General features: G+C 45.6%; 1 protein-coding gene across 3 annotated transcripts; it reads left to right on the top strand.

Moving 5' to 3' along the window:
- Window positions 1-1,800: 1,800 nt before the first annotated feature.
- On the top strand, window positions 1,801-25,408 carry LOC106588745 (programmed cell death 6-interacting protein). 3 transcript variants are annotated; one of them, XM_014178072.2, is made up of 18 exons: window positions 1,801-2,114; window positions 10,503-10,557; window positions 10,726-10,795; window positions 16,813-16,940; window positions 17,237-17,390; window positions 17,484-17,584; window positions 18,269-18,400; window positions 20,256-20,478; window positions 20,689-20,812; window positions 22,022-22,199; window positions 22,294-22,405; window positions 22,533-22,702; window positions 22,794-23,042; window positions 23,181-23,315; window positions 23,534-23,628; window positions 23,819-23,936; window positions 24,593-24,777; window positions 24,922-25,408. In XM_014178072.2, the coding sequence occupies exons 1-18, from the start codon at window positions 1,909-1,911 to the stop codon at window positions 25,145-25,147; spliced, it is 2,661 nt and encodes an 886-aa protein (XP_014033547.1). In that variant the 5' UTR covers window positions 1,801-1,908; the 3' UTR covers window positions 25,148-25,408. The 3 variants fall into 3 exon arrangements, with proteins under 3 accessions (XP_014033547.1, XP_014033546.1, XP_014033548.1); XM_014178071.2 differs by having other exon boundaries at window positions 24,590-24,777; XM_014178073.2 differs by having other exon boundaries at window positions 18,284-18,400; window positions 24,590-24,777; window positions 24,922-25,407.
- Window positions 25,409-26,570: the final 1,162 nt, after the last annotated feature.

The raw sequence follows: 26,570 nt of genomic DNA, 5'->3' as shown, positions 1-26,570 counted from the left end.
GAACGATAACACAAGCATAGAAAACATGGATAAATGTAAATTCAGCAAAAAAAGAAACATCCCTTTTTCAGGACCCTGTCTTTCAAAGATAATTTGTAAAAATCCAAATAACTTCCCAGATCTTCATTGTAAAGGGTTTAAACACTGTTTCCCATGCTTGTTCAATGAACCATAAACAATTAATGAACATCCACCTGTGGAACGGTTAAGACACTAACAGCTTACAGACGGTAGGCAATTAAGGTCACAGTTATGAAAACTTAGGACACTAAAGAGGCCTTTCTACTAACTGAAAACCACCAAAAGAAAGATGCCCAGGGTCCCTGCTCATCTGTGTGAATGTGCCTTAGGCAAGAGGACTGCAGATGTGGCCAGGGCAATAAATTGCAATGTCCGTACTGTGAGACGCTGAAGACAGCTCTACAGGGAGACATGAGTGAAAGCTGATCGTCCTCACAGAGGCAGACCATGTGTAACAACACCTGCAACAACGTCGCCTATGGGCACAAACCCACCGTCGCTGGACCAGACAGGAATGGCAAAAAGTGCTCTTCACTGACGAGTCGCGGTTTTGTCTCACCAGGGTTGATGGTCGGATTCGCGTTTATCGTCGAAGGAACGAGCATAACACAGAGGCCTGTACTCTGGAGCGGGATCGATTTGGAGGTGGAGGGTCCGTCATGGTCTGGGGCGGTGTGTCACAGCATCATCGGACTGAGCTTGTCATTGCAGGCAATCTCAACGCTGTGTGTTACAGGGAAGACATCCTCCTTCCTCATGTGGTACCCTTCCTGCAGGCTCATCCTGACATGACCCTCCAGCATGACAATGCCACCAGCCATACTGCTCATTCTGTGCGTGATTTCCTGCAAGACAGGAATGTCAGTGTTCTGCCATGGCCAGCGAAGAGCCCGGATTTCAATCCCATTGAGCACGTCTGGGACCTGTTGGATCGGAGGGTGAGGGCTAGGGCCATTCCCCCCAGAAATGTCCGGGAACTTGCAGGTGCCTTGGTGGAAGAGTGGGGTAACATCTCACAGCAAGAACTGGCAAATCTGGTGCAGTCCATGAGGAGGTGATGCACTGCAGTACTTAATGCAGCTGGTGGCCACACCAGATACTGACTGTTACTTTAGATTTTGACCCCCCTCAGGGGCACATTATTCAATTTCTGTTAGTCACATGTCTGTGGAACTTGTTCAGTTAATGTCTCAGTTGTTGAATCTTATGTTCATACAAATATTTACACATATTAAGTTTGCTGAAAATAAATGCAGTTGACAGTGAGAGGACATTTCTTTTTTTGCTGAGTTTATTAAGCTGTAATATGTATTTTTTGGGCAACCTGATCAAATTCACATAGAGTCTCAGAAGCCTCAGAAGCAGTAGATATGTCTCAGAAGCAGTAGATATGTTCAATGGGCGCTATTTGTATGTGTCCCTTAAGTATATTTTTGCTTCTTGTACTTTTGGTTTTGTACACCAGCTTCAAACAGCTGAAAATACAATATTTTTGGCTATTGAAAATATATTTCACAGCAGTTAAGATCGTACAATGATTCTCTACACTACATAACTGAAATTAGGCAAACTTTTAGAATTTTAGCAACCAGGAAATGGCGGAGCGATTTCTGCATATTGCACCTTTAAAATATAAATAATCATAGACATGTCCTGTCTAAATATAGCCCTTAATGTTAGCATCCAATAAGATGAAGAAAAAAATACATCGAGATATCAGAAACCTGTCTTGCCCCTGTCCAGCCCTCACTGCGTCTGCGCAGCTCGCACTATCCGTCAACGTCTTCTGACGTTTGCAGCAGAATCCAGGAAGTGAGGAGTCGCTTGTTGTTTTTGTCCGATTGATAGTCCTTTCACATTTTATTTGTTACTTTTCGCGGGCCAAAAATGGCGACTTTTATTTCTGTCCCGTTAAAGAAGTCGTCTGAAGTCGAACTAGTTAAACCGCTCTCGAAATTCGTTACGGCGACATACCCAACGGGCGAGGATCAAGCTGAGTATATCCGATCCGTGGAGGAGTTGAACAAGCTGCGCAAGAGTGCTCTGGGGAGGCCGCTCGACAAACACGAAAGCTCGCTGGAAATCCTCCTGAGGTTTGAATACTGCCGCACTGACGTAACTAGCTAACTCCAGCTAGCCACCTAACACTTAACTAGCTATTTCACTTGTTTGGAAATGCTAGGCTGCTAGTTAACTCCATTGCCGCACCCTGAAATTCTCGGAAGCACTTTTTCCCTTTTGAGTCATGTGTTTAACAATTTATGACAAGTTAACGCATTGACAATCAATGTCCATGTGATGCCTACTGTAATTGCTCAATAACGATTTCTACATGTGAAATGAACCTGCTGTCAATTAGTAAAGTAACTAGCTAGCTTGTTTAGCTAGGTAGTTAACTAACTTTCATGTTAGCCAATTCCAATAAACATTAGCATAAACCAGTGGCAATTAAGTAATGGCTATTTCCTTGTCAGAAGTTACCGACCCTACAGTTACGCTTGTTTACAGTGCACTGCACTGTGGTCAGAACGCAATCATGGTTCTATTAAGACACCATAAAGCCTGCACAGATATGGGGATGGGATATACCACTGTACTCCAAAATATGCCTTTATCCAAACTGCTCCATTGAGAAGATTGAAAAATGCCCTGTAGTCCTCATGCTAACTAGCAGTAGCCATCGCAGTCATTTTGCTAACTAGCCTGGGGACGGAAAGGGCAGTTTTATGGGAAAACAAGCAGTATTTCAATCTTCTCGATTGAGCAGTGTGGATAAAGGTAAAATGTGGATTACAGTGGCATATCCTATCCCTGCATTGAGGTACTTTTTCTGACCCATATCTTGCGCCCGCTCCACAGTGTCTTAATGTAACCATAGTTGCATTCAGACTACAGTGCAGATGTGTAAACAAGTGTAATGGTAGGGTATCTATCTTCTGACAGGGGTATTTCCCAGCTGGCATCCTCATGAGTCAGTTTGACCAGCCCCAATATCAAATTTGAATGTGTCATTGTCAAATTTTCTAACGTCATCAAAATCTCCATGTTTCTAGTGAGTGTTTATTGATATGTTATTATAACATTATACAAGTAATCTTAGTTTCAGGAGGGTTATGTGGGGGTGGTTTCAGGATGGCTAGCATTACCTCCTGTGCCATAAAGACTCAGACCTCTTGGAAGGTCCCTCACTATCGCTTCTTGATAGATACTCAACTGATCCAAGATCTAGGTGGGAGGATTCAACACTACATAACTTTCAGAGTAGAAATAGGCTATGCTATATCATGTACATATAATATAGTCTGCCTGCCTCAGAGGCATTATTCAGCTAAATCCGAGCCATCTCATCTAAAAAGAATACCCACACTGGGAGATGGTAGGAGTGTTTTGCATAGAGTTCCATGGAGGAAACTGGACTGTTATTTGGTTAACAAACCTCCTCTACCCTACCAAAGAAGATGTGTCTCCAGTCCTGTGTGATATCACCACACACATCTTGGAGTGGTGACCTATTGATTTTCTATCCTCTGATTTTCTTGGAGTGGTGACCTATTGGAGTGGTGACCTATTGATTTTCTATCCTCTGATTTTCTTGGAGTGGTGACCTATTGGAGTGGTGACCTATTGATTTTCTATCCCCAGTTTCTCCAGCCAGTCATCTATTCTATATACTAGGCTACTAGTGATATGAGCAGGATTTAGACTTTGCTCCCCTGTATAGAATCAATTGACTAATAGTTTAGCATTGTATTGTCCATAGAGCATTATTTAATACTAGTGCATTACAATAGAGCCTTGGCATCTCTGTTTGCTCTAAGGAGTGTTTGCTGGAGGAACTTATTCATTGTTAGCATAGGCTTCCTAACTACAAGGTGGGATAGGGACATGCTATTGCTGGCCTACAGTATGTTAACATTCTGGCTATGCTTTGCAATACAGAGTGGGTAGATGCCTAGGAGGTGAATCTTAGCAATGTAGCCTCTTAGCTCTCAGCTCATGTACAGAGTGAGCCATGTGCCAGGTAGCTATGGCAACGGGCCTTGTATTCAATATCCCTTTCACAGCCCTGCAGACAGACCGCCATTGTGTCAGCAGCAGTAGTCTAGTCACCAGCAGACCTGGCTAGGACAGAACTCTAAACTGTAAATAATTATTTGTTTTCCATCAAATACTTGAGGTGCGCATGTTCCACTAACTACCCCGGTGTAATGGATCCAATGGAAATGTACCCAAAAATGCAAACTCTGTATATACTTTGGTCCCATAGCATAACCAGGTAGTCACAACCTTGCTAATCTTAGTGTAACCATGGTAATCATTGTTTGTACCTAAAACGCTTCAGTGCACCCACCTAGCGACCGCTCTTCTCCTCCCTCTCCCTTCCTCCCTACTCTTCTACCCTCCCTCTCCCTTCCTCCCTACTCTTCTACCCTCCCTCTCTCCTTCCTCCCTACTCTTCTACCCTCCCTCTCCCTTCCTCCCTACTCTTCTACCCTCCCTCTCCCTTCCTCCCTACTCTTCTACCCTCCGTCTCTCCTTCCTCCCTACTCTTCTACCCTCCCTCTCCCTTCCTCCCTACTCTTCTACCCTCCCTCTCCCTTCCTCCCTACTCTTCTACCCTCCCTCTCTCCTTCCTCCCTACTCTTCTACCCTCCCTCTCCCTTCCTCCCTACTCTTCTACCCTCCCTCTCCCTTCCTCCCTACTCTTCTACCCTCCCTCTCTCCTTCCTCCCTACTCTTCTACCCTCCCTCTCCCTTCCTCCCTACTCTTCTACCCTCCCTCTCTCCTTCCTCCCTACTCTTCTACCCTCCCTCTCCCTTCCTCCCTACTCTTCTACCCTCCCTCTCCCTTCCTCCCTACTCTTCTACCCTCCCTCTCCCTTCCTCCCTACTCTTCTACCCTCCCTCTCTCCTTCCTCCCTACTCTTCTACCCTCCCTCTCTCCTTCCTCCCTACTCTTCTACCCTCCCTCTCTCCTTCCTCCCTACTCTTCTACCCTCCCTCTCCCTTCCTCCCTACTCTTCTACCCTCCCTCTCCCTTCCTCCCTACTCTTCTACCCTCCCTATCCCTTCCTCCCTACTCTTCTACCCTCCCTCTCCCTTCCTCCCTACTCTTCTACCCTCCCTCTCCCTACTCTTCTACCCTCCCTCTCCCTTCCTCCCTACTCTTCTACCCTCCCTCTCCCTTCCTCCCTACTCTTCTACCCTCCCTCTCCCTTCCTCCCTACTCTTCTCTCTCCTTCCTCCCTACTCTTCTACCCTCCCTCTCCCTTCCTCCCTACTCTTCTACCCTCCCTCTCCCGTCCTCCCTACTCTTCTACCCTCCGTCTCTCCTTCCTCCCTACTCTTCTACCCTCCCTCTCCCTTCCTCCCTACTCTTCTACCCTCCCTCTCTCCTTCCTCCCTACTCTTCTACCCTCCCTCTCTCCTTCCTCCCTACTCTTCTCCTCCCTCTCTCCTTCCTCCCTACTCTTCTACCCTCCCTCTCCCTTCCTCCTTACTCTTCTACCCTCCCTCTCCCTTCCTCCCTACTCTTCTACCCTCCCTCTCTCCTTCCTCCCTACTCTTCTACCCTCCCTCTCTCCTTCCTCCCTACTCTTCTACCCTCCCTCTCTCCTTCCTCCCTACTCTTCTACCCTCCCTCTCCCTTCCTCCCTACTCTTCTACCCTCCCTCTCTCCTTCCTCCCTACTCTTCTACCCTCCCTCTCTCCTTCCTCCCTACTCTTCTACCCTCCCTTCCTCCCTACTCTTCTACCCTCCCTTCCTCCCTACTCTTCTACCCTCCCTTCCTCCCTACTCTTCTACCCTCCCTCTCTCCTTCCTCCCTACTCTTCTACCCTCCCTCTCTCCTTCCTCCCTACTCTTCTACCCTCCCTTCCTCCCTACTCTTCTACCCTCCCTTCCTCCCTACTCTTCTACCCTCCCTTCCTCCCTACTCTTCTACCCTCCCTTCCTCCCTACTCTTCTACCCTCCCTTCCTCCCTACTCTTCTACCCTCCCTTCCTCCCTACTCTTCTACCCTCCCTCTCCCTTCCTCCCTACTCTTCTACCCTCCCTCTCCCTTCCTCCCTACTCTTCTACCCTCCGTCTCTCCTTCCTCCTTCCTCCCTACTCTTCTACCCTCCCTCTCCCTTCCTCCCTACTCTTCTACCCTCCCTCCCTCTCTCCTTCCTCCCTACTCTTCTACCCTCCCTCTCTCCTTCCTCCCTACTCTTCTACCCTCCCTCTCCCTACTCTTCTACCCTCCCTCTCCCTACTCTTCTACCCTCCCTCTCCCTTCCTCCCTACTCTTCTACCCTCCCTCTCTCCTTCCTCCCTACTCTTCTACCCTCCCTCTCCCTTCCTCCCTACTCTTCTACCCTCCCTCTCCCTTCCTCCCTACTCTTCTACCCTCCCTCTCCCTTCCTCCCTACTCTTCTACCCTCCCTCTCTCCTTCTTTTCCCATTCTCACACTGCACTTCTGCAAGTACCCCTCATTCCATCCTTCCTTCACATTCCTTCATTACCTCTCTCTGACCTGAGAGTCAACTATAGTACAAGGGTTGTTCCGCCAATTAGGTGCCTTTTGTCCAGGACAATACCAGTATCGCAATTAGGGATGTATGATATATTGGTGAACACATCGGATATTAGCTAAAAATGCCACCATCGGTATCGGTCGATGTGCAAAACCATGTCACAGCTGACGTGCATACCTATATAACGAAGGTACATGACGTAAAATTTTGCGCTATATGTGCAACACAGCATTCCTAAACTAGCCAACAATGTCTGCTGTGTGGCTCGAGCAGTCAATAAGTCAAAATTTCAGCGAAACAACTCAAAGGCGAAATCCATTAAAGCCAAGATAATGGAATTCATTGCCCTTGATAATCAACCGTTCTCTGTCGTGGGTGATGTTGGCTTTCGCCAACTGGTCGAGCACCGGTTAACACTACCAAGTGCGCTATTTTTCCGATGTTGCCCTACCGGAGTTACACAGTAATAGCTTCACTGCTATTAGCTTCACGACCTACATACTATGGAACACCGTTTGAGTCTTTGCGTGTCAAAAAAGATACAGTAGCACTGTCAAAGCTGTACAAAAAGTCTGCAAACAAGCAAACACCGGCCACGAACAATGTGTTTACAATGAAATTTAACTTCGGTTCATGAAAATAAATAACTAGCCAGCTACTTAACCCTGTTGCCCAAAGCTAACGTTATAAGCAGCCAGCTAGCTTCATCTGGCTAGTGAGGCTCGACCGGACTGGGTTATGTGTTGTGAAGCTAGCCACAATAAGGATTAGGCACAATAGTGGAATTTGCGGTTTGCCTTCAAAATAAAAGTATGTAATTGACAGTGATGCAAATAAATACACTAGTAGAATTATGCCATACTTTTATTTTGAAGGCTAACCGCAAAGTCCACTATTGTGGCTAATCCTTATTGTGGCTAGCTTCACAGAGATGGGTCCCAACCACCATTAATAAAAAAAGAACTGTCTTATAAATTAGGGTTATTTTAGATGATGACACCTAGCTATATAGTTAGCTAGCATAATTATACTAGCTAGCTAACTATAGCTACTGAAACAGATTATGTAGTGTTAGTTGACGTATCTTTTTTGATACGCAAAGACTCAAACGGCGTTCCATAGAAATCCTGGTTGAGAATGAAACGACTGAACAATGAAACAGCACAGCAAGTAAGTGAAAGAAATAGGTTTTGATTATGTTTTACTGGTAATGGGGACACATAAATGCCAACAAAATAACTTTTTGGTGTGTGTGTGTGTAACCTTTTATTTAACTAGGCAAGTGCAAATTCTTATTTACAATGACGGCCCGGACGACGCTGGACCAATTGTGCACCGCCCTATGGGACTCCCAATCACGGCCGGATGTGATCCAGCCTGGATTCAAACCAGGGACTGTAGTGACGCCTCTTGCATTGAGATGCAGTGCCTTAGACCGCTGCGTCCATGTGTGTGTTAACTATTTAACTGTACTAGAATGTTCAAAAGGCCGCTAACATTTTAAATATCGGTTATCGGTATCATTTTTTGGGGGCAAGGAAAATATTGGATATCGGCCAAAAATGTCATCGGTGTATCACTAATTGCAATACTCATTAGTGTCGCGGCAAGGAAACAATACACAAAGTGGATTTATCTTCTTTAGGAAAACCGCCCTAACAACATTATGTTGTCATCCAGAGTCACATTTATTTATTTTCCATGTATATGCAATATTTTACATACAGACGTTTTTTTAAAGGACCAAAGAGTTTGGACTGGTTCGTGTTTACATTTTTGCCATAGAAAAAATATTGTGACACTGGTATCGTCACAGCCCTATAATAAAATGGTAAAAATATATATTTCTAAATATTAAAAAAATATATATATATATTCTAGCCTCCTATCTATGGGTAACGGGTTGACGTGTTATGCTCGACCTGCTCAGTTTTTCACCACAAAACACCAGAATTTGGCCAAAAGGAGTAGAACGAGCTCATCTGCTTTAACACTTTGATTTCGCTATTAGATGGTCAATGTTTGTTTAGAATTATTACTTTTTTTTAAGGAATAGTTTCACCATATTTAAACGAGAGTTACGTTCATGTAACAGGGTTGACCTTAAAATGAGGAACATGTTTATTTGACCTTAGACTGAATCACATTAAATAAATAATAATCTTCAGAATAACTAGGGCTTTACAATGATGGTGTAAACTTGGAGACATTTTGGGGTTAACTGGTTAAAATCTTCCTAGAAGTCACAGAGGATGCTTTATTCATATAAAAAAATCTGATTTATTGAATTTTCCCTGTTCACTATATTGAAGGAAACTTAATTTAATCTAAAAGGCTTTTCAAATATTTGTGCAAAATTTCTACTTAAAATATCAAAGGCACTAATTTGTTCTCAACTAGCCTACCTGGTTAAATAAAGGTGAAATAAAATAAATAAAAATATGACTCGAAATCGAGTTCAGGTGCATCCTGTTTCCATTGATCATCCTTCAGATGTTTCTACAACTTGATTGGAGTCCACCTGTGGTAATTTCAATTGATTGGACGTGATTTGGAAATGCACACACCTGTCTATATAAGGTCCCACAGTTCACAGTGCATGTCAGAGCAAAAACCAAGCCATGAGGTCGAAGGAATTGTCCGTAGAGCTCCGAGACAAGATGGTGTCAAGGCACAGATCTGGGGAAGGGTACCAAAACAATTCTGCAACATTGAAGGTCCCCAAGAACACATTTGCCTCCATCATTCTTAAATGTAAGAAGTTTGGAACCACCAAGACACTTCCTAGAGCTGGCTGCCCAGCCAAACTGAGCAATCTGTTGAAAAAGGGCCTTGGTCATAGAGGTGACCAAGAACCCGATGATCACTCTGACAGAGCTCCAGAGTTCCTCTGTGGAGATGGGAGAACCTTCCAGAAGTACAACCATCTCTGCAGCGCTCCACCAATCAGGTCTTTATTGAAGAGTGCCCAGACAGAAGCCACTCCTCAGTAAAAGGCACATGACAGCCCGCTTGGAGTTTGTCAAAAGGCACCTAAAGGACTCAGACCATGAGAAACAAGATTCTCTGGTATGATGAAACCAAGATTGAACTCTTTGGCCTGAATGCCAAGCGTCACATCTGGAAGAAACCTGGCACCATCCCTACGGTGAAGCATGGTGGTGGCAGCATCATGCTGTGGGGATGTTTTTCAGCGGCAGGGACTAGGAGACTATTCGGTATCGAGGGAAAGATGAATGGCGCAAAGTACAGAGAGATCCTTGATAACCTGCTTAGGACCTTAGACTGGGGTGAAGGTTCACCTTCCAACAGGACAACGACCTTAAGCACACAGCCAAAACAACTCAGGAGTGGCTTCAGGACAAGTCTCTGAATGCCTTGAATGGCCCAGCCAGAGCCCGGACTTGAACCCGATCAAACATCTCTGGAGAGACCTGAAAATAGCTGTACAACAACGCTCCCCATCCAACCTGACAGAGCTTGAGACGATCTGCAGAGAAGAATGGGAGAAACTTCCCAAATACAGGTGTGCCAAGCTTGTAGCGTAATACCCAAGAAGACTCGAGGCTGCCAAAGGTGCTTACTGAGTATAAATAAAAACAACCCTGAAATATCACATTTACATAAGCATTCAGCAGGTAGCCTAGTGGTTAGAGCGTTGGGCCAGTAACCGAAAGGTTGCTAGATCAAATCCCCAAGCTGACAAGGTAAAAATCTATCGTTCTGCCCCTGAACAAGGCAGTTAACCCACTGTTCCTAGGCCATCCATTGTAAATAATAATTGTGTTCTTAACTGACTTAACTAAATGTTCTTAACTGACTTGCCTAGTTAAGTAAAGGTTCAATAAAAATACAAAATTCCAGAGTATCCTGGTATGGCACAAGGCAGATGTGAGAATCTGGATTCCGCCCAAGCCTAGTTGTTATTGACTGTGTTATTGACCATCTCTCTTTTCTGTAGGTATTATGATCAGCTGTGTGCCGTGGAGCCCAAGTTTCCCTTCTCTGAAAACCAGGTACATATAACCTCTCATCCACTCAATACAAAATACACACTGTTGCTGAAAACAATAGAATACAGTATGTGTCTGCGTGGTACAGAGAATCACGTCACACATGAAATGCTAATAAAAAATAAGGTTTGTTTGATGGTGTTGCTAATCTCTCTTTCTGTGTTCCTGCAGCTGTGTCTAACCTTCACATGGAAAGATGCCTTTGATAAGGGCTCACTGTTCGGGGGCTCAGTCAAACTAGGTACGCTACACACACACACACACATACGAGGCCTGCGGGCATGGTTGTTCCAGTAGGTGTAGGAGGCAGTTATATTATATGATGGGTGTTCGCTCCTTGTCTTTTTCAACATATCAGGGTTTCCGTTACCCGGCTTTTGGCCGATCAAATAAATTAAGTGACAATAAATTAAATCGTAGACGGCCAAACTGCCCAGGGCTGCCTATCATGAACCCAGATTTTGCGCTTCAGCACCATTCTCTCACTCATTACACTCTGCCTTATGTACATGCACCTGCTGCTAAGGAGAGAGGAGCTTTGGCCTAGGCTACTGTTGATTGCGAAGATGGAGACCTTTTGCATTTAAATAAAATGGAAGTTAGAGAGTATGCCTACAAGGGGAATGTCCTCCGGATGGACAAGTTTTAATATTGTAGGTGACAAAGATGAGAGAAACGTTGTTGTGGCTACTGTGCAACTCGCTCATTGTTATTATTTTAGGCCTATTTATTCATCTAAACCAGTTCTTTAAATATGCAAAACATGTTTTGTTTCATTCTGATTAGTCATTTTTGTTGGCTAAATTCAGTTTGATTTGTCTTTTTAATTGTATGCTCTGTGTTTAGTTATGTTATAAGTAGGCCTGTTGTAAAATTAATATCGTTCGCCTATTGCTGTCATAGCCTGTTCAAAGCTTTTGTTTAAAAAAGTTTTTAAGTATTTTGTTTAATTCTGTTGAGCCATTTTCTTTAGCTAAATTAAGTTCCAACTGTAATGTTGTGTTAGCCGCAATATAATATCCTACTCGTATTTACTCTATAAACAATGGCTGGACTTAATTACTTTTGGTCTGGCTATTATACTGCCAGCCTATGATATGAAGGCAGTGCGTACCGGCAGTCCAACTGACTTACACTCCTTGAACTTGAGGCGAGGAAGAATGTTTTAGGCCTACCAGAGTTACTCCTGTAATCTAACAATATAATGCTTATCTTTATAAAAAAATATTCTGATAGAAAATGTACGAATTAGCTGTATATATCTGTATAGCAGATGCAGTAGCATATCTGACAAGGATAAAGAAATGCATGTCCTGTCATATCATTCCGCCAGCATATCTCCATCTCTCTCTGGGGCTAGGCCTAAGCTTTTCTTTCTTTTATATTTATGGCACCGGATGAGATGGCAGCCGTTTTACGGGCTCCTAACCAATAGTGCTATTGTGTGTGTGTTTTTCACGTTATTTGTAACTTATTTTGTACATAATGTTTCGGCCACCATCTCTTATGACCGAAAAGAGCTTCTGGAAATCAGGACAGCGATTATTCACCTCGTACTTGACGGAGATTCTTTTCTTTAACGTGTGTACATGCGAAGGATTTACTTCAGACACCGGACAAGGCCCAAATTCCCGTCATTCGCATGAAGAAGAGACGGAGATAGCGAGGACGTAGGTCGGGGTGCCTTGTAAGGATCCGACGGCGAGTGGGTAGTCCGCCTCTACCATCAGTCCTATTAGCCAACGTACAGTCATTGGATAATAAACTGGGTGAGCTCCGATCAAGACTATCCTACCAACGGGACATTAACTGTAATATCTTATGTTTCACTGAGTCGTGGCTGAATAAGTACATGGATAACATACAGCTGGCTGAGTTTTCCGTTTATCGGCAAGACAGAACATCTGCCTCCGGTAAGACAGTGGTCGGTGTCTATTTGTAAATAACTGCTGCTATTCGGAATCTAATATTAAGGAAGTCTCAAGGTTTTGCTCGCCTGAGGTAGAGTTTCTCATGGTAAGCTGTAGACCACACTATTTACCAAGAGAGTTTTCATCTATATTTGTCGTAGCTGTCAATTTACCACCACAAACCAATGCTGGCACTAAAACGGCATTCAATGAGCTATATAAGGCCATAAGCAAACAAGAAAATGCTCATCCAGAGGTGGTGCTTCTAGTGGGCGGGGACTTTAATGCAGGGAATCTTACATCCATTTTAACCTAATTTCTACCAGCATGTTACATATGTAACCAGAGGAGGGAAAAAAACTCTACACCACCTTTACTCCACACACAGAGATGCGTACAAACATCTCCCTCGCCCTCCATTTTGCAAATCTGACCATAACTCTATCCTCCTGATTCCTGCTTACCAGCAAAAATTAAAGCAGGAAGCACCAGTGACTCGCTCAATACAGAAGTGGTCAGATGACACATATGCTAAGCTACAGAACTGTTTTGCTAACACAGACTGGAATATGTTCCTGGATTCTACCGATGGTATTGAGGAGTACACAACATCAGTCACTGGCTTCATCAATAAGTGAATCGATTACATCGTCCACACAGTGACCGTACGTACAGTCCCAGTCAAAGGTTTTAGAACACCTACTCATTCAAGGGTTTTTTTTCCTTTTATTTTTACTATTTTCTACATTGTAGAATAAAAGTGAAGACATCGAAACTATGAAATAACATACGGAATCATGTAGTAACAAAAAAACTGTCTTAGCCTTGATGACAGCTTTGCACACGCTTGGCATTCTCTCAACCAGCTTCACCTGGAATGCTTTTCCAACAGTCTTGAAGGAGTTCCCACATGCTGAGCACTTGTTGGCTGCTTTTCCTTCACTCTGTGGTCCAACTTATCCCAAACCATCTCAATTGGGTTGAGGTCCGGTGAATTGTGGAGGCCAGGTCATCTGAGAAAAATGTATGAAATGTATGCACTCACTACTGTAAGTCGCTCTGGATAAGAGCGTCTGCTAAAATGACTAACATGATGCAACACTCCATCACTCTCCTTCTTGGTCAAATAGCCCTTAGCCTGGAGGTGTGTTGGGTCATTGTCCTGTTGAGAAACAAATGATAATCCCACTAAGTGCAAACCAGATGGGATGGCATATCACTGCAGAATGCCGTGGTAGCCATGCTGGTTAAGTGTGCCTTGAATTATAAATAAATCACAGACCGTGTCACCAGCAAAGCACCATCACACCACCACCTCCATACTTCACGGTGGGAACTACACATGCGGAGATCATCCGTTCACCTGCTCTGCGTCTCACAAAGACACAGCAGTTGGAATCTCAAATTTGGGCTCATCAGACCAAAGGACATGTTTCCACTGGTCTAATGTCCATTGCTCGTGTTTTTTGATCCAAGCAAGTCTCTTCTTATTGGTGTCCTTTAGTAGTGGTTTCTTTGCAGCAATTCGATCATGAAGGTCTGATTCACGCAATCTCCTCTGAACAGTTGATGTTGAGATGTCTGTAACTTGAACTCTGTGAAGCATTTATTTGTGCTGCAATTTCTGAGGTGCAGTTAACTCTAATGAACTTAGTTTTGATGTCTCCACTATTATTCTACAATATTGAAAATAAAGGAAAACCCTTGAATGAGTAGGTGTGTCCAACCTTTTGACTGGTACTGTACATACCCCCACCAGAAGCCATGGATTACAGCCAACATCCGCACTATTTAAAGGGTAGAGCTGCCACTTTCAAGGAGCGGGACTCTAACCCGGACATTTCTAAGAAAGCCCGCTATGCCCCACCACCAACCATCAAACAGGCAAAGCATCAATACAGGACTAAGATTGAATTGTACTACACTGGCTCCGACGCTTGTCCGATGTGGCAATGCTTGCAAACTATTACGGACTACAAAGAGAAGCACAGCCGCGAGGTGACCAGTGACACGAGCGTACCAGACGAGCTAAATCACTTCTATGCTTGCTTCAATGCAAGCAACACTGACGCATGCATTAGAGCACCAGCTGTTCCGGACGACTGTGTGGTCACGCGTTCCGAAGCTGATGTGAGTAACCCCTTTAAACAGGTCAACATTCACAAGGCCGCAGTGCCAGACTGATTACCAGGATGTGTACTCCTAGCATGCGCTGACCAACTGGAAAGTGTTTCACTATCATTTTTAACCTCTCCCTGTTCGAGTCTGTAATACCAACATGTTTCAAGCAGACCACCATAGTCCCTGTGCCCAAGAACACCCAGCTATCTTCCCTAAATGACTACCAACCCATAGCACTCACATCTGTAGCCATGAAGTGCTTTGAAAGGCTGGTCATGGCTCACATCATTATCCCAGAAACGCTAGACCCACTCCAATTTCCATGCCGCCCCAACAGATCCACAGATGACGCAATCTCTATTGCACTCCACACTGCCCTTTCCCACTTGGACAAAAGGAACACCTATATGAGAATGCTATTCATTGACTACAGCTCAGTGTTCAACACCATAGTGCCCTCAAAGCTCATCACTAAGCTAAGGACCCTGGGACTAAACACCTCCCTCCAACTGGATCCTGGACTTCCTGACAGGCCGCTCCCAGGTAGTAAGGGTAGGTAACAACACATCTGCCATGCTTATCCTCAACACAGGGGCCCCTCAGGGGTGCATGCTCAGTCCCCTCCTGTACTCCCTGTTCACCCATGACTGCATGGCCAAGTACGACTCCAACACCATCATTAAGTTTGCCGACGACACAACAATGGTAGGCCTGATCACCGACAACGATGAGATGGCCTATAGGAAGGATGTCAGAGACCTGGCAGTGTGGTGCCAGCATAACAACCTCCCTCAATGTGATCCAGAAAAGGAGATGATCATGATCTACAGGAAAAGGTCTGAGCACACCCATTCTCATCGATGGGACTATAGTGGAGCAGGTTGAGAGCTTCATGTTCCTTGATATCCACATCACCAATGAACTATCATGGTCCAAACACACCAAGACAGTTGTGAAGAGAGCATGACAATGCCTATTCTCCCTCAGGAGACTGAAAAGATTTCGCATGGGTCCTCAGATCCTCAAAAAGTTCTACAGCTGCATCATTGAGAGCATCCTGACTGGTTGCATCACCACCTGGTATGGCAACTGCTAAAATGACTAAAATGTAAATGCAACTGCTCGGCCTCCATCCGCAAGGCACTACAGAGGGTAGTGCGTACGGCCCAGTACATCACTGGGGCCAGGACCTCTATACCAGGTGGTGTCAGAGGAAGGCCCTAAAAATTGTCAGACTCCAGCCACCCTAGTCATAAACTGTTCTCTCTGCTACCGCATGTCAAGCGGTGCAGGAGCGCCAAGTCTAGGTCCAAAAGGCTTCTTAACAGCTTCTACCCCCAAGCCATAAAACTCCTGAACAGCTAATCAAATGGCTACCCGGACTATTTGCATTGACCCCACCCCCATTTTCTACGCTGCTGCTATTCTGTGTTTATTATCTATGTTTAGTCACTTTACCTCTACCTACATGTACATATTACCTCGACTAACCTTGACTCTGTACCAGTACCCCTTTATATAGCCTCGCTACTGTTATTTTGTTTCTCTTTTAACAGTTTTGTTATTTTTTTTACTTTACGTCAGTTTATTTAGTAAATAATTTAACACTTTTTTTTAACTGATTGTTAAGGGCTTGTAAGTAAGCATTTCACTGTAAGGTCTATTTAGCGCATTTGATCTTTTAAATATTAATATCTTACAGCAGACACCTATAGGCCTATGAATGCAATGCCCTGATGTATTTAGTGATCAAATCTCTGACAGCTAAACCGTGAGGTGGACAATTGATATTTGAGGAAAGTAAAAACCAATAAAACAATAGGCTATAAAGTTCTGCATATGCTAAACATCGAAACAAGGGATAGTGTTTTTGTAATTTGTTAAAAGGCTGGTTTTAAGGACACGTAAGTGTGGCTCATTTGGCCAATAGCCCTTGTTTATTGATTGCGCTGGCTGCGTGGATGGATGCCCTAATGGCTTACTTTCCCAATGCATATGGATGACCGGTACATTTCTCAAATGTCAGATAAATGTCAAATCTTTCAGGTCACTTGTCCAGTGCCAAATGTTCCTAATGGAAACCCTGCAACATACTTAAATGATTACCCGTCTATGGCATGTGTAGAGCTGGGCTGGCGTGTGCTATCTCACAGCGAGAGGTGGATCTCTGTAACCCTATTGTGAGGTATGTCAGCCTGATGGACAGGTGTGTGTTTGTGTGTTTTAGCCCTGGCCAGTCTGGGCTATGAGAAGACATGTGTGTTGTTCAATGGAGCAGCGTTGGCAAGTCAAATCGCTTCAGAACAAAACCTGGACAGTGATGAAGGACTGAAGGCCGCAGCCAAATACTACCAGGTACTACTATAGTAATACTACCAGGTTCTATAGTAACACTACTATTTATACCACATCTAATTACTACAGTACTACTAATACTACAGCCAAATACTACCATAATCTATAGTAATACTGATATTACTACCAGGTATTACTACAGTACTGCTAATGATATTACAGCCAATGACTACCTTTTTTATAATAATACTTAAATTCTACGTAGTAATAATATAACCAATAACCCCCCCCCTGCCCTTGTCTGTCTTTCCATCTCTCTCTGTCATACACTCTCTCTCCCTCTTCCACCCCTCCAGTTAGCGAGTGGAGCATTTGGTCACATTAAGGACACAGTGCTGTCGGCTCTGAACAGAGAGCCTACAATGGACATCTCTCCTGAGACCGTAGGAACCCTCAGTCTCATCATGCTGGCTCAGGCACAGGAAGTCTTCTTTCTCAAGGCTACTTCAGGTACACAGATACGTCACACACACGCATGCTATACACACACTTTACACGTGTGTGTGCATAAATCAAGTAACCATGGTATCGTTTGCCCTACAGATAAGATGAAGGACGCCATCATCGCTAAACTGGCCAATCAGGCGGCAGATTTCTACAGCGACGCCTTCAAGCAGTGCCAGTACAAAGAGAACCTGCCCAAGGTGTGTGTGAGTGTGTGTGTGTGAGTGTGTGAGGATAACACTCAGGGTGTGTAACTTTCCCCATTTCTCTATCTCTGTTCCGATTGGTTGATTACCATAGTCTCCATTCTGATTTGTTATTCATTACCTGGGATGTTTTCTCATTGGTTGTTCTTGTTCACTACTTGGGCTGTATTCTCATTGGTGCTTTCACGGTCTCACTCCCATTCTTACTGGTCTCTCACTACCTAATAATGAGCTTCTGAAATGATGTGTGTTTGAAATCTGACTGACCTGTCTTACTACTAAAAGACGCTCACAGACTCTCTCTCACACACACACACACACGGTCTGGGGTGGGAATACATGGGCTGGACTTTGCAGACACACACACACTACTTTGTAATAGTTTGGGTGAATGTTGCAGAAAGGTTAATCACTCACTCATTGCCTGTCCTGTCCTGTTCTCTCTCCCGTTATCCTCCGCTCTCTGCATCCCTCGTGGTGGTGTGTGTGTGCGCGTGTTCCTGATTTGGCTTCTGTGACGTGAAACTCGTTCGTGATTTGCTCTTGGCGGTGTTGTTCTTTGGTTTTCCCTTTGTTTGCGTGTATGTGTTTTGGTTTGCCCTGTGGATGGTTTGCCCCGTGTGTGTGTGTGTGTGCGTGCGTATGCGCACTGCTCTGTGGTTGCTTCTCCCTGGTCAGTGTATTTATTTCCAGGAGGTGTTGCCGGTGCTGGCAGCTAAACACTGCATCATGCAGGCCAACGCTGAGCTACACCAGTCTATCCTCGCCAAGCAGAAGAAACACTTTGGGGAGGAGATCGCTCGCCTGCAGGTACACTCACTCACTCACACACACACACACACACACACACACACACACACAGCGCAACTCTAACTCAGTGGTTCTTACAGTGTAGCTGACCTGAAAATGTAGTGATTTTCCTATGACCAAACACAGTGGCAAGAAAAAGTATGTGAACCCTTTGAAATGACCTGGATTTCTGCATAAATTTGATCTTCATCTAAGTCACAACAGTAGACAAACACAGTGTGCTTAAACTAAAAACACACAAATTATTGTATTTTGTCTATATTGAATACATAATTAAAAACTTCACAGTGTAGGTTGGAGAAAGTATGTGAACCCCTAGGCTAATGACTTCTCCAAAAGCAAATTGGAGTCAGGAGTCAACTAACCTGGAGTCGAATCAATGAAACGAGATTGGAGATTTTGGTTAGCGCTACCCTGCCCCATTTAATACAAAAAAACTCACAAAATTTGATTTTGCTATTCACAAGAAGCATTGCCTGATGTGAACCATGTCTCAAACAAAAGAGATGTCAGAAGACCTAAGATTAAGAATTGTTGCCTTGCATAAAGCTGGAAAGGGTTACAAAAGTATCTCTAAAAGTCAGTCCATGGTAAGACCAATTGTCTATAAATGGAGAAAGTTCAGCACTGTTGCTACTCTCCCTAGGAGTGGCCATCCTGCAAAGATGACTTCAAGAGCACATCACAGAACACTCAATGAAGTTGAGAAGAATCCTAGCGTGTCAGCTAAAGACTTACAGAAATCTCTGGAACATGCTAGCATCTCTGTTGACGAGTACGATACGTAAAACACTAAACAAGAATGGTGTTAATGGGAGGACACCACGGAAGAAGCCACTGTTGTCCCAAAAAAAACATTGCTGCACGTCTGAAGTTTGCAAAAGAGCACCTGGATGTTCCACAGCGCTACTGGCTAAATATTCTGTGGACAGATGAAACTGAAGGAACACACAACACTGTGTGGAGAAAAAAAGGCACAGCACGCCAACATCAAAACCTCATCCCAACTGTAAAGTATGGTGGAGGGAGCATCATGGTTTGGGCTGCTTTGCTGCCTCAGGGCCTGGACAGCTTGCTATCATCGACGGAAAAATGAATTCCCAAGTTTATCAAGACATTTTGCATGAGAATGTAAGGCTGTCTGTCTGCCAATAGAAGCTCAACAGAAGTTGGGTGATGCAACAGGACAACGACCCAAAACACAAGTAAATCGACAGCAGAATGGCTTCAACAGAAGAAAATACACCTTCTGGAGCGGCCCAGTCAGAGTCCTGACCTCAACCCGATTGAGATGCTGTGGCATGACCTCAAGAGAGCGGTTCACACCAGACATCCCAAGGATATTGCTGAACTGAAACAGTTTTGTAAAGAGGAATGGTCCAAAATTCCTCCTGACCGTTGTACAGGTCTGATCCGCAACTACAGAAAACGTTTGGTTGAGGTTATTGCTGCCAAAGGAGGGTCAACCTGTTATTAAATCCAAGGGTTCACATACTTTTCCCACCCTGCACTGTGAATGTTTACACAGTGTGTTCAATAAAGACATGAAAACATGTAATTGTGTGTTATTAGTTTAAGCAGACTGTTTGTCTATTGTTGTGACTTAGGTGAAGATCAGATTTTATGACAAATTTATGCAGAAATCCAGGTGATTCTAAAGGGTTCACCTACTTTTTCTTGCCACTGTAAACACAACCACTCAACCAAAGTCTTCATACTTTGTTTTCTCTTCTCTATTCTCTCGTTCTCTCCATCCCTCAGCAAACTAATTAGTGAAGACTCTAGCCCTGCTTTATGATTGACAGTGCGAAGGATCCGACTATCATGCACTCCTCTCTTCCCTCCTTCCCTGCAGCATGCTACAGAGCTGGTGAAAACGGTAGCGTCTCGCTATGATGAGTACGTCAGTGTGAAAGACCTTAGTGATAAGATCAGCCGTGCTCTGACCGCCGCTAAGAAGGACAACGACTTCATCTACCACGACCGCGTCCCTGAGGTCAAAGACCTGGAACACATCGGCAAGGCAGCGCTGGTCAAGGCTACCGCCATCACGCCTCCGCTCAGCGCCAAGTTCACTGGTGAGAGACCGAGTACACACACGACCACTCAGCACCAAGTTCACTGGTGAGAGACCGAGTACACACACGACCACTCAGCACCAAGTTCGGGGGGGGGCACACTTTTGCTTTTTGTGTGGATGTCTAAAAGAGTTTGTAAATGTGTGGGTTAGTTTGTGACGTGTGTGTGTGTGTGTGTGTGTGTGTGTGTGTGTGTGTGTGTGTATATAGACTTGTTTGAGAAGATGGTGCCCATGGCTGTGCAGCAGAGTATGAGTGTGTACAGCCAGAGGAAGGCTGAGACCGTCAACAGACTGGTAGGAACCATGAGGGAAGCTACTAACCTCTGCAACGGGTATGGATGTTACTTTGATCATTTAACAATTCAATAGTTTTTTTGGCTACTCTATTGATTTCAATACATTACATTTTATTAATTTTTTTATTTTTAACCCCTTTTTTTCTTCCCAATTTCGTGGTATCCAATTAGTAGTTACAGTCTTGTCTCATCAACTCCCGTACGGACTCAGGAGAGGTGAAGGTCGAGAGCCATGCGTCCTCCGATACACGACCCAACCCAGCCGCACTGTTTCTTGACACAACGCACATCCAACCAGGAAGCCAGCCGCACCAATGTGTCGGAGGAAACACCGTACACCTGGAGACCTGGTCAGCATGCACTGCCCAGCATGCACTGCCCAGCACAGGAGTCGCTAGTGATTTGATCAAATTTGATTTGATTTAGTGCGCGATGAGACAAGGATATCCCAAACCCTCCCCAACCCGGACGACGTTGGGCCAATTGTGCTTCGCCCCATGGACCTCCCGGTCGCGGCCGGCTGCGGCCTGGGCTCGAACCCAGAGTCTGTGGTGGCACAGCTAGCACTGTGATGCAGTGCCTTAGACCACTGCGCCACATTACATTGTCAATCAAATCAACAGGTTACGTCATCATACACTGAGTGTACAAAACATTAGGAACACCTTCCTAATATTGCATTGCACCCCCTTTTGCCCTCAGAACAGCCTCAATTCGTCAGGGCATGGACTGTACAAGGTGTGGAAAGCGTTCCACAGGGATGTTGGCCCATGTTGATTCAATGCTTCCCACAGTTGTGTCAAGTTGGCTGGATGTCCTTTGGGTGTTGGACCATTCTTGATACACACAGGAAACTGTTGAGTGTGAAAAACCCAGCAGCGTTGCAGTTCTTGACACAAACCGGTGCGCTTGACACCTACTACCATACCCCATTCAAAGGAACTTTAATATTTTGTCACCCTCTGAATGGTACACATACACAATCCATGTCTCAATTGCCTTGAGGCTTAAAACCCTTCTTTAACTGGTCTCCTCCTCTTCATCTACACTGATTGAAGTGGATTTAACATCAATAAGTGATCATAGCTTTCACCTGGATTCACCTGGTCAGTCTGTCATGGAAAGAGCAGGTGTTCTTAATGTTTTGTACACTGTATGTCGTATTTATTGGTGGTGAATTGTGTTAATAATTAAAGAGTGTGTTGGCATGTCTATATTGATCATGTATTGATAATTTAACAACAGTGTCCTGGCGTCTCTGAACCTGCCTGCGGCCCTGGAGGACCTGTCTGGAGATTCTATCCCACAATCCATTATTGAAAAGGCCCATGCCATCGTCCAGCAGGGGGGGCTGCAGAGCATAGAGCAACTGATCAGAGACCTGCCGGAACTACTGACACGCAACAGAGAGATCCTGGATGAGGTGTGTGTGTACACACACACACACACACACACACACACACACACGTTCGTATACCCATGATGTTTAATGTGTGTGTGTGTGTGTGTGTTTGTAGTCTCTGAAGATGCTGGATGATGAGGAGTCGACAGACAGCGAGCTGAGATCCAAGTTCAGCCAACGCTGGAACAGAACTCCCTCTGAAGACCTCTACAAACCACTCAGAGCGGGTACTCACACTAACACACTCATGCCTACACACACATCCAAAAACAAACATACTGATATGTGTGGTGTTGTGTACTACCTTGGAATCGAATGATATTTATTTCTGCTTCTCTACCTCCGGCGGTCCAGAGGGTGGTAACTTCCGTAGTGTGTTGGACAAGGCAGTGCAGGCTGACCAGGTGGTCAGGGAGCGTTATAATACACACTGTGAGATGATCGCTCTCCTCTGTAAACCTGAGGCTGAACTCACCGCTGCCATACCTTCAGCCAACCCTACTAAGACATTGCAGGGCAGCGAGGTGAGGGATTGTGTGTGTGTGTGTGTGTGTGTGTGTGTGTGTGTGTGTGTGTGTGTGTTCTCTAACTGTGTATTCTCCTCTCTCCCTCTAGGTTGTGAGTGTGTTGCGTTCTCAGCTGTCCCAGCTAGAGGAGGTGAAAAGGGAGAGGGAGGCGCTGGAGACGGAGATTAAGTGCGTGACCTTTGACATGTCCTCCAGCTTCCTGACAGCTCTGGCTCAGGACGGGGCCATCAATGAGGAGGCATTGTCAATGAGCCAGCTGGACCAATCATACGGCAGCTACAGCCAGAGGGTTCAAGCCAGCCTCCGTTCTCAGGAAGAGCTGTTGGGCAACGTGCAGGTAGGCTACACACACAGACACACACTCGCCTAAACACCCCTATACACAATTTCCACAAATACTTTTTTCAGGTGGTGAGAAATGTTACTTTATCGATTCTCTCCTTCCATCTCCAACTGTTGATTGACTCCCCCACAGGCATCTCACCAGGAGTTCTCCAGTCTGAAGCAGTCCAACTCGGAGGCTAATGAGCGTGAGGAGGTGTTGAAGAAGCTGGCCTCGGCCCACGACAGCTACGTCGAGATCACCAGCAACCTCAAAGAGGGCACCAAGGTAACTGTCGCCTAGGGAACGGCAGGGAGGGTTGTTTCTAGGGAATGGGTGGGTTGTCCAGGGAAAAGGAGGGCTGTTTCTAAGACGGTGTCACCCAACAATACACATTTTTGTTCTAACCCCGGAAAAACACAACCGGCTGAACTTGACAAGGGCTTGATGATTGGTTGACTTTGGTTGTCTCTCAGTCTGACCAATCACCTTCTCGCTCTCTGTAGTTCTACAATGACCTCACAGAGATCCTGCTGAAGTTCCAGAACAAGTGCAGTGACATCGTCTTCGCCCGTAAGACAGAACGGGATGAACTGCTGAAGTATGTGGTCTCAGTCACGATGCTTCAGTTGTTATGAATATTTCTAATAATCACTGTATTATGTTATTACTGAAATATCATTGATTATGTGATTGGTGATTTATGTGAACTAGAAGTGATCATGACGAGCAACTGATGTTGGGGTTGCCTTGGTGACCACTGACTGACATTGCTGTTGTTACCCACCCAGGGATTTGCAGCAGAGCATCGCCAGAGAGCCCAGTGCCCCGTCCTTCTCTGTCCCCGCCTACCAGACTAACCCCACCCCCACCGCCACTGGACCAACCCCCGCACCAAGGACTGTCTTCGTAAGTAGCCAATCACAGCTGGGTGGGCTGGAGGGAGGAGCCAATCAGAGGGCAGCTCTGTGCCAGTGAGGATTCAATTAAACTTGCCCGGTTTACTGGGTGGGTGAAACTTGCATCGGGTGAAAGTGATTGCATTAGTTTTGTAACCGAGCTGTCTCCCGGGTGGGAGTCGTGTGGCCCTATCAAAGCCGATAGCGAAGCCGGCTCAACAGAGTGACGTATGTGAAGCACATGGAGTAATGACTTACGATTTGCATTTTCACACGCTAAAGTGTTTGCTCTTGATAAAATAAACGTGTGCTTTATCTTACCAAGGAAAACTAGTTTGAAAATTCAAACATATATTGTATGTTTGTGAACGATGCACCATGCTGCCTTGTTGACAATGACTGTTTGATTTGAGCAGTTTTACCTGGTCTTGACGGGCCACAGCCCGACGCACCCAGGTTCAGCCTGACCAACTCCCTCAATCACGACAGAAACATGACCGGAATATTGTCTCTTATTGTGACGTTGTAAAAATATCCCTTTTCAAGCAATCAAAGAAATATCTGTTAACCCCTTTATATCAGCAGTTGTCACAAGGTTTGCTATTTATCTGTTTTGACAGATTTTTTTTATTGACCTCTGATCTTTCCCTCCTCCGTTTCCAGCAGCCTCAGCAGCCCCAGGTGAAGGCCCAGCCTCCCGAGCGGCCCCCTCCCCCTGCCTTCACCCCCCAGGCCGCCTCCACACCAGGCAACCCTCCCAGTAACCAGCCTCAACCAGGAAACCCCCCACCCATGGCCCCTCCCTCACAGGCCCAGGGACCGCCTTACCCCACATACCAGGGTTACCCCGGGTGAGTCAATCAAATCAATCAATATTGTTATTGTCCCAGTTGGCAGGCTGTGTGCGTCTCACTTCTGTTAACTCTCTCTCTCTTCTAACTCTCCCTGTCTTCTCATTTTTATACACACTAACCTGTCTTTCTCTGTATCTCCAGGTATGCCTACCAGATGCCTATGGGCTATAACCCGTATGCAGCCTATGGCCAGTACAACATGCCCCCCACTATGCAGCCTAACATGCAGCCCTACGTCCCCTATCAGCAGGCCCCAGCACCCGGACAGGGGGTCTACCCTGGGGTCCCCCCCACACAGCAGCACCCCTACACCTACCAACAGCAGCCCCAGCAACCACCACCACAGCCATACTACCCACAACAATAACTACTCTCACTCCTCTTTCCTCCATCCCTCCCCTCTGTTATCCCTACTCCAACCGACAGCAGAAACCATGCTACTACGCCCAGCAATAACTCCTCTCTCTCCCTTCCTCTCCCTTACTTATGTTGCACTTCTAGCACTCCACCTTTGCTCCCTCCCTCCTATACCCTCTCTCCCTCCCTCCTCTACTCTCCCTCCCTCCTCTACTCTCCCTCCCTCCCTCCTCTACTCTCCCTCCCTCCCTCCTCTACTCTCCCTCCCTCCTCTACTCTCCCTCCCTCCTCTACCCTCTCCCTCCCTCCTCTACCCTCTCTCTCTCTCTCCCTCCCTCCTCTACCCTCTCTCTCTCTCTCTCTCTCCCCCTCCCTCCTCTACCCTCTCTCTCTCCCTCCCTCCCTCCTCTACCCTCTCTCCCTCCCTCCCTCCTCTACCCTCTCTCTCTCTCTCCCTCCCTCCCTCCACTACCCTCTCTCTCTCTCTCCCTCCCTCCCTCCTCTACCCTCTCTCTCTCTCTCCCTCCCTCCCTCCTCTACCCTCTCTCTCCCTCCCTCCCTCCTCTACCCTCTCTCTCTCTCCCTCCCTCCTCTACCCTTTCTCTCTCCCTCCCTCCCTCCTCTACCCTCTCTCTCTCCCTCCCTCCTCTACCCTTTCTCCCTCCCTCCCTCCCTCCTCTACCCCTCTCTCTCTCCCTCCCTCCCTCCTCTACCCTCTCTCTCTCCCTCCCTCCCTCCTCTACCCTCTCTCTCTCCCTCCCTCCCTCCTCTACCCTCTCGCTCTTCTTCCCTCCCTCCTCTACCCTCTCTCTCTCCCTCCTCTACCCTCTCTCTTTCTCCCTCCCTCTACCCTTTCTCCCTCCCTCCCTCCTCTACCCTTTCTCCCTCCCTCTCTCTCTCTCTCCTCTACCCTCTTGCTCTCTCTCTCTCTCTCCCTCTCTCCTTCTACCCTCTCTCTCTCTCCCTCCCTCCATCTACACTTACTCTCTCTACATACTCATCCACTAACCAGCTCCTCTGTTATTTTTTTATAATTTTTTAAATATTATATTTCTTATTATTGCGTTAATTCTTTAAGTCCTAACTTCTCTTCCTGGTCTACCTGACTTCCTGGTATGGGCCTAGGTCAAAAATATACAGGTTAGGATAAGAGGATTCTAATATTCCATAAGTCTTCGCATAAATGCAGAAGAATTCTAAACAATGGGACTAGCAATGCGAGTGAAAATGACTGCAAGTGAATGTTAACTGTACAGAAAGTTTGCCATCAAATGGAAAATGAACACAATTGTAGTGAATTTCAGCTAACTAGTCAGCAAACACATAGCATAACTGTTTTACTGTCATTCTATTCATTTAAACGTGTTTCTAGTTATCTACAGACCCTTTATTTTTCCGACCGATTGTCACATTTTCAATGCTAATCCAGTAGA

The sequence above is a fragment of the Salmo salar genome, chromosome ssa27 (genome assembly GCF_905237065.1).
Source record: "Salmo salar chromosome ssa27, Ssal_v3.1, whole genome shotgun sequence".
Lineage (NCBI taxonomy): Eukaryota > Metazoa > Chordata > Actinopteri > Salmoniformes > Salmonidae > Salmo > Salmo salar.
This window is presented reverse-complemented; position numbering and strand designations above follow the sequence as displayed.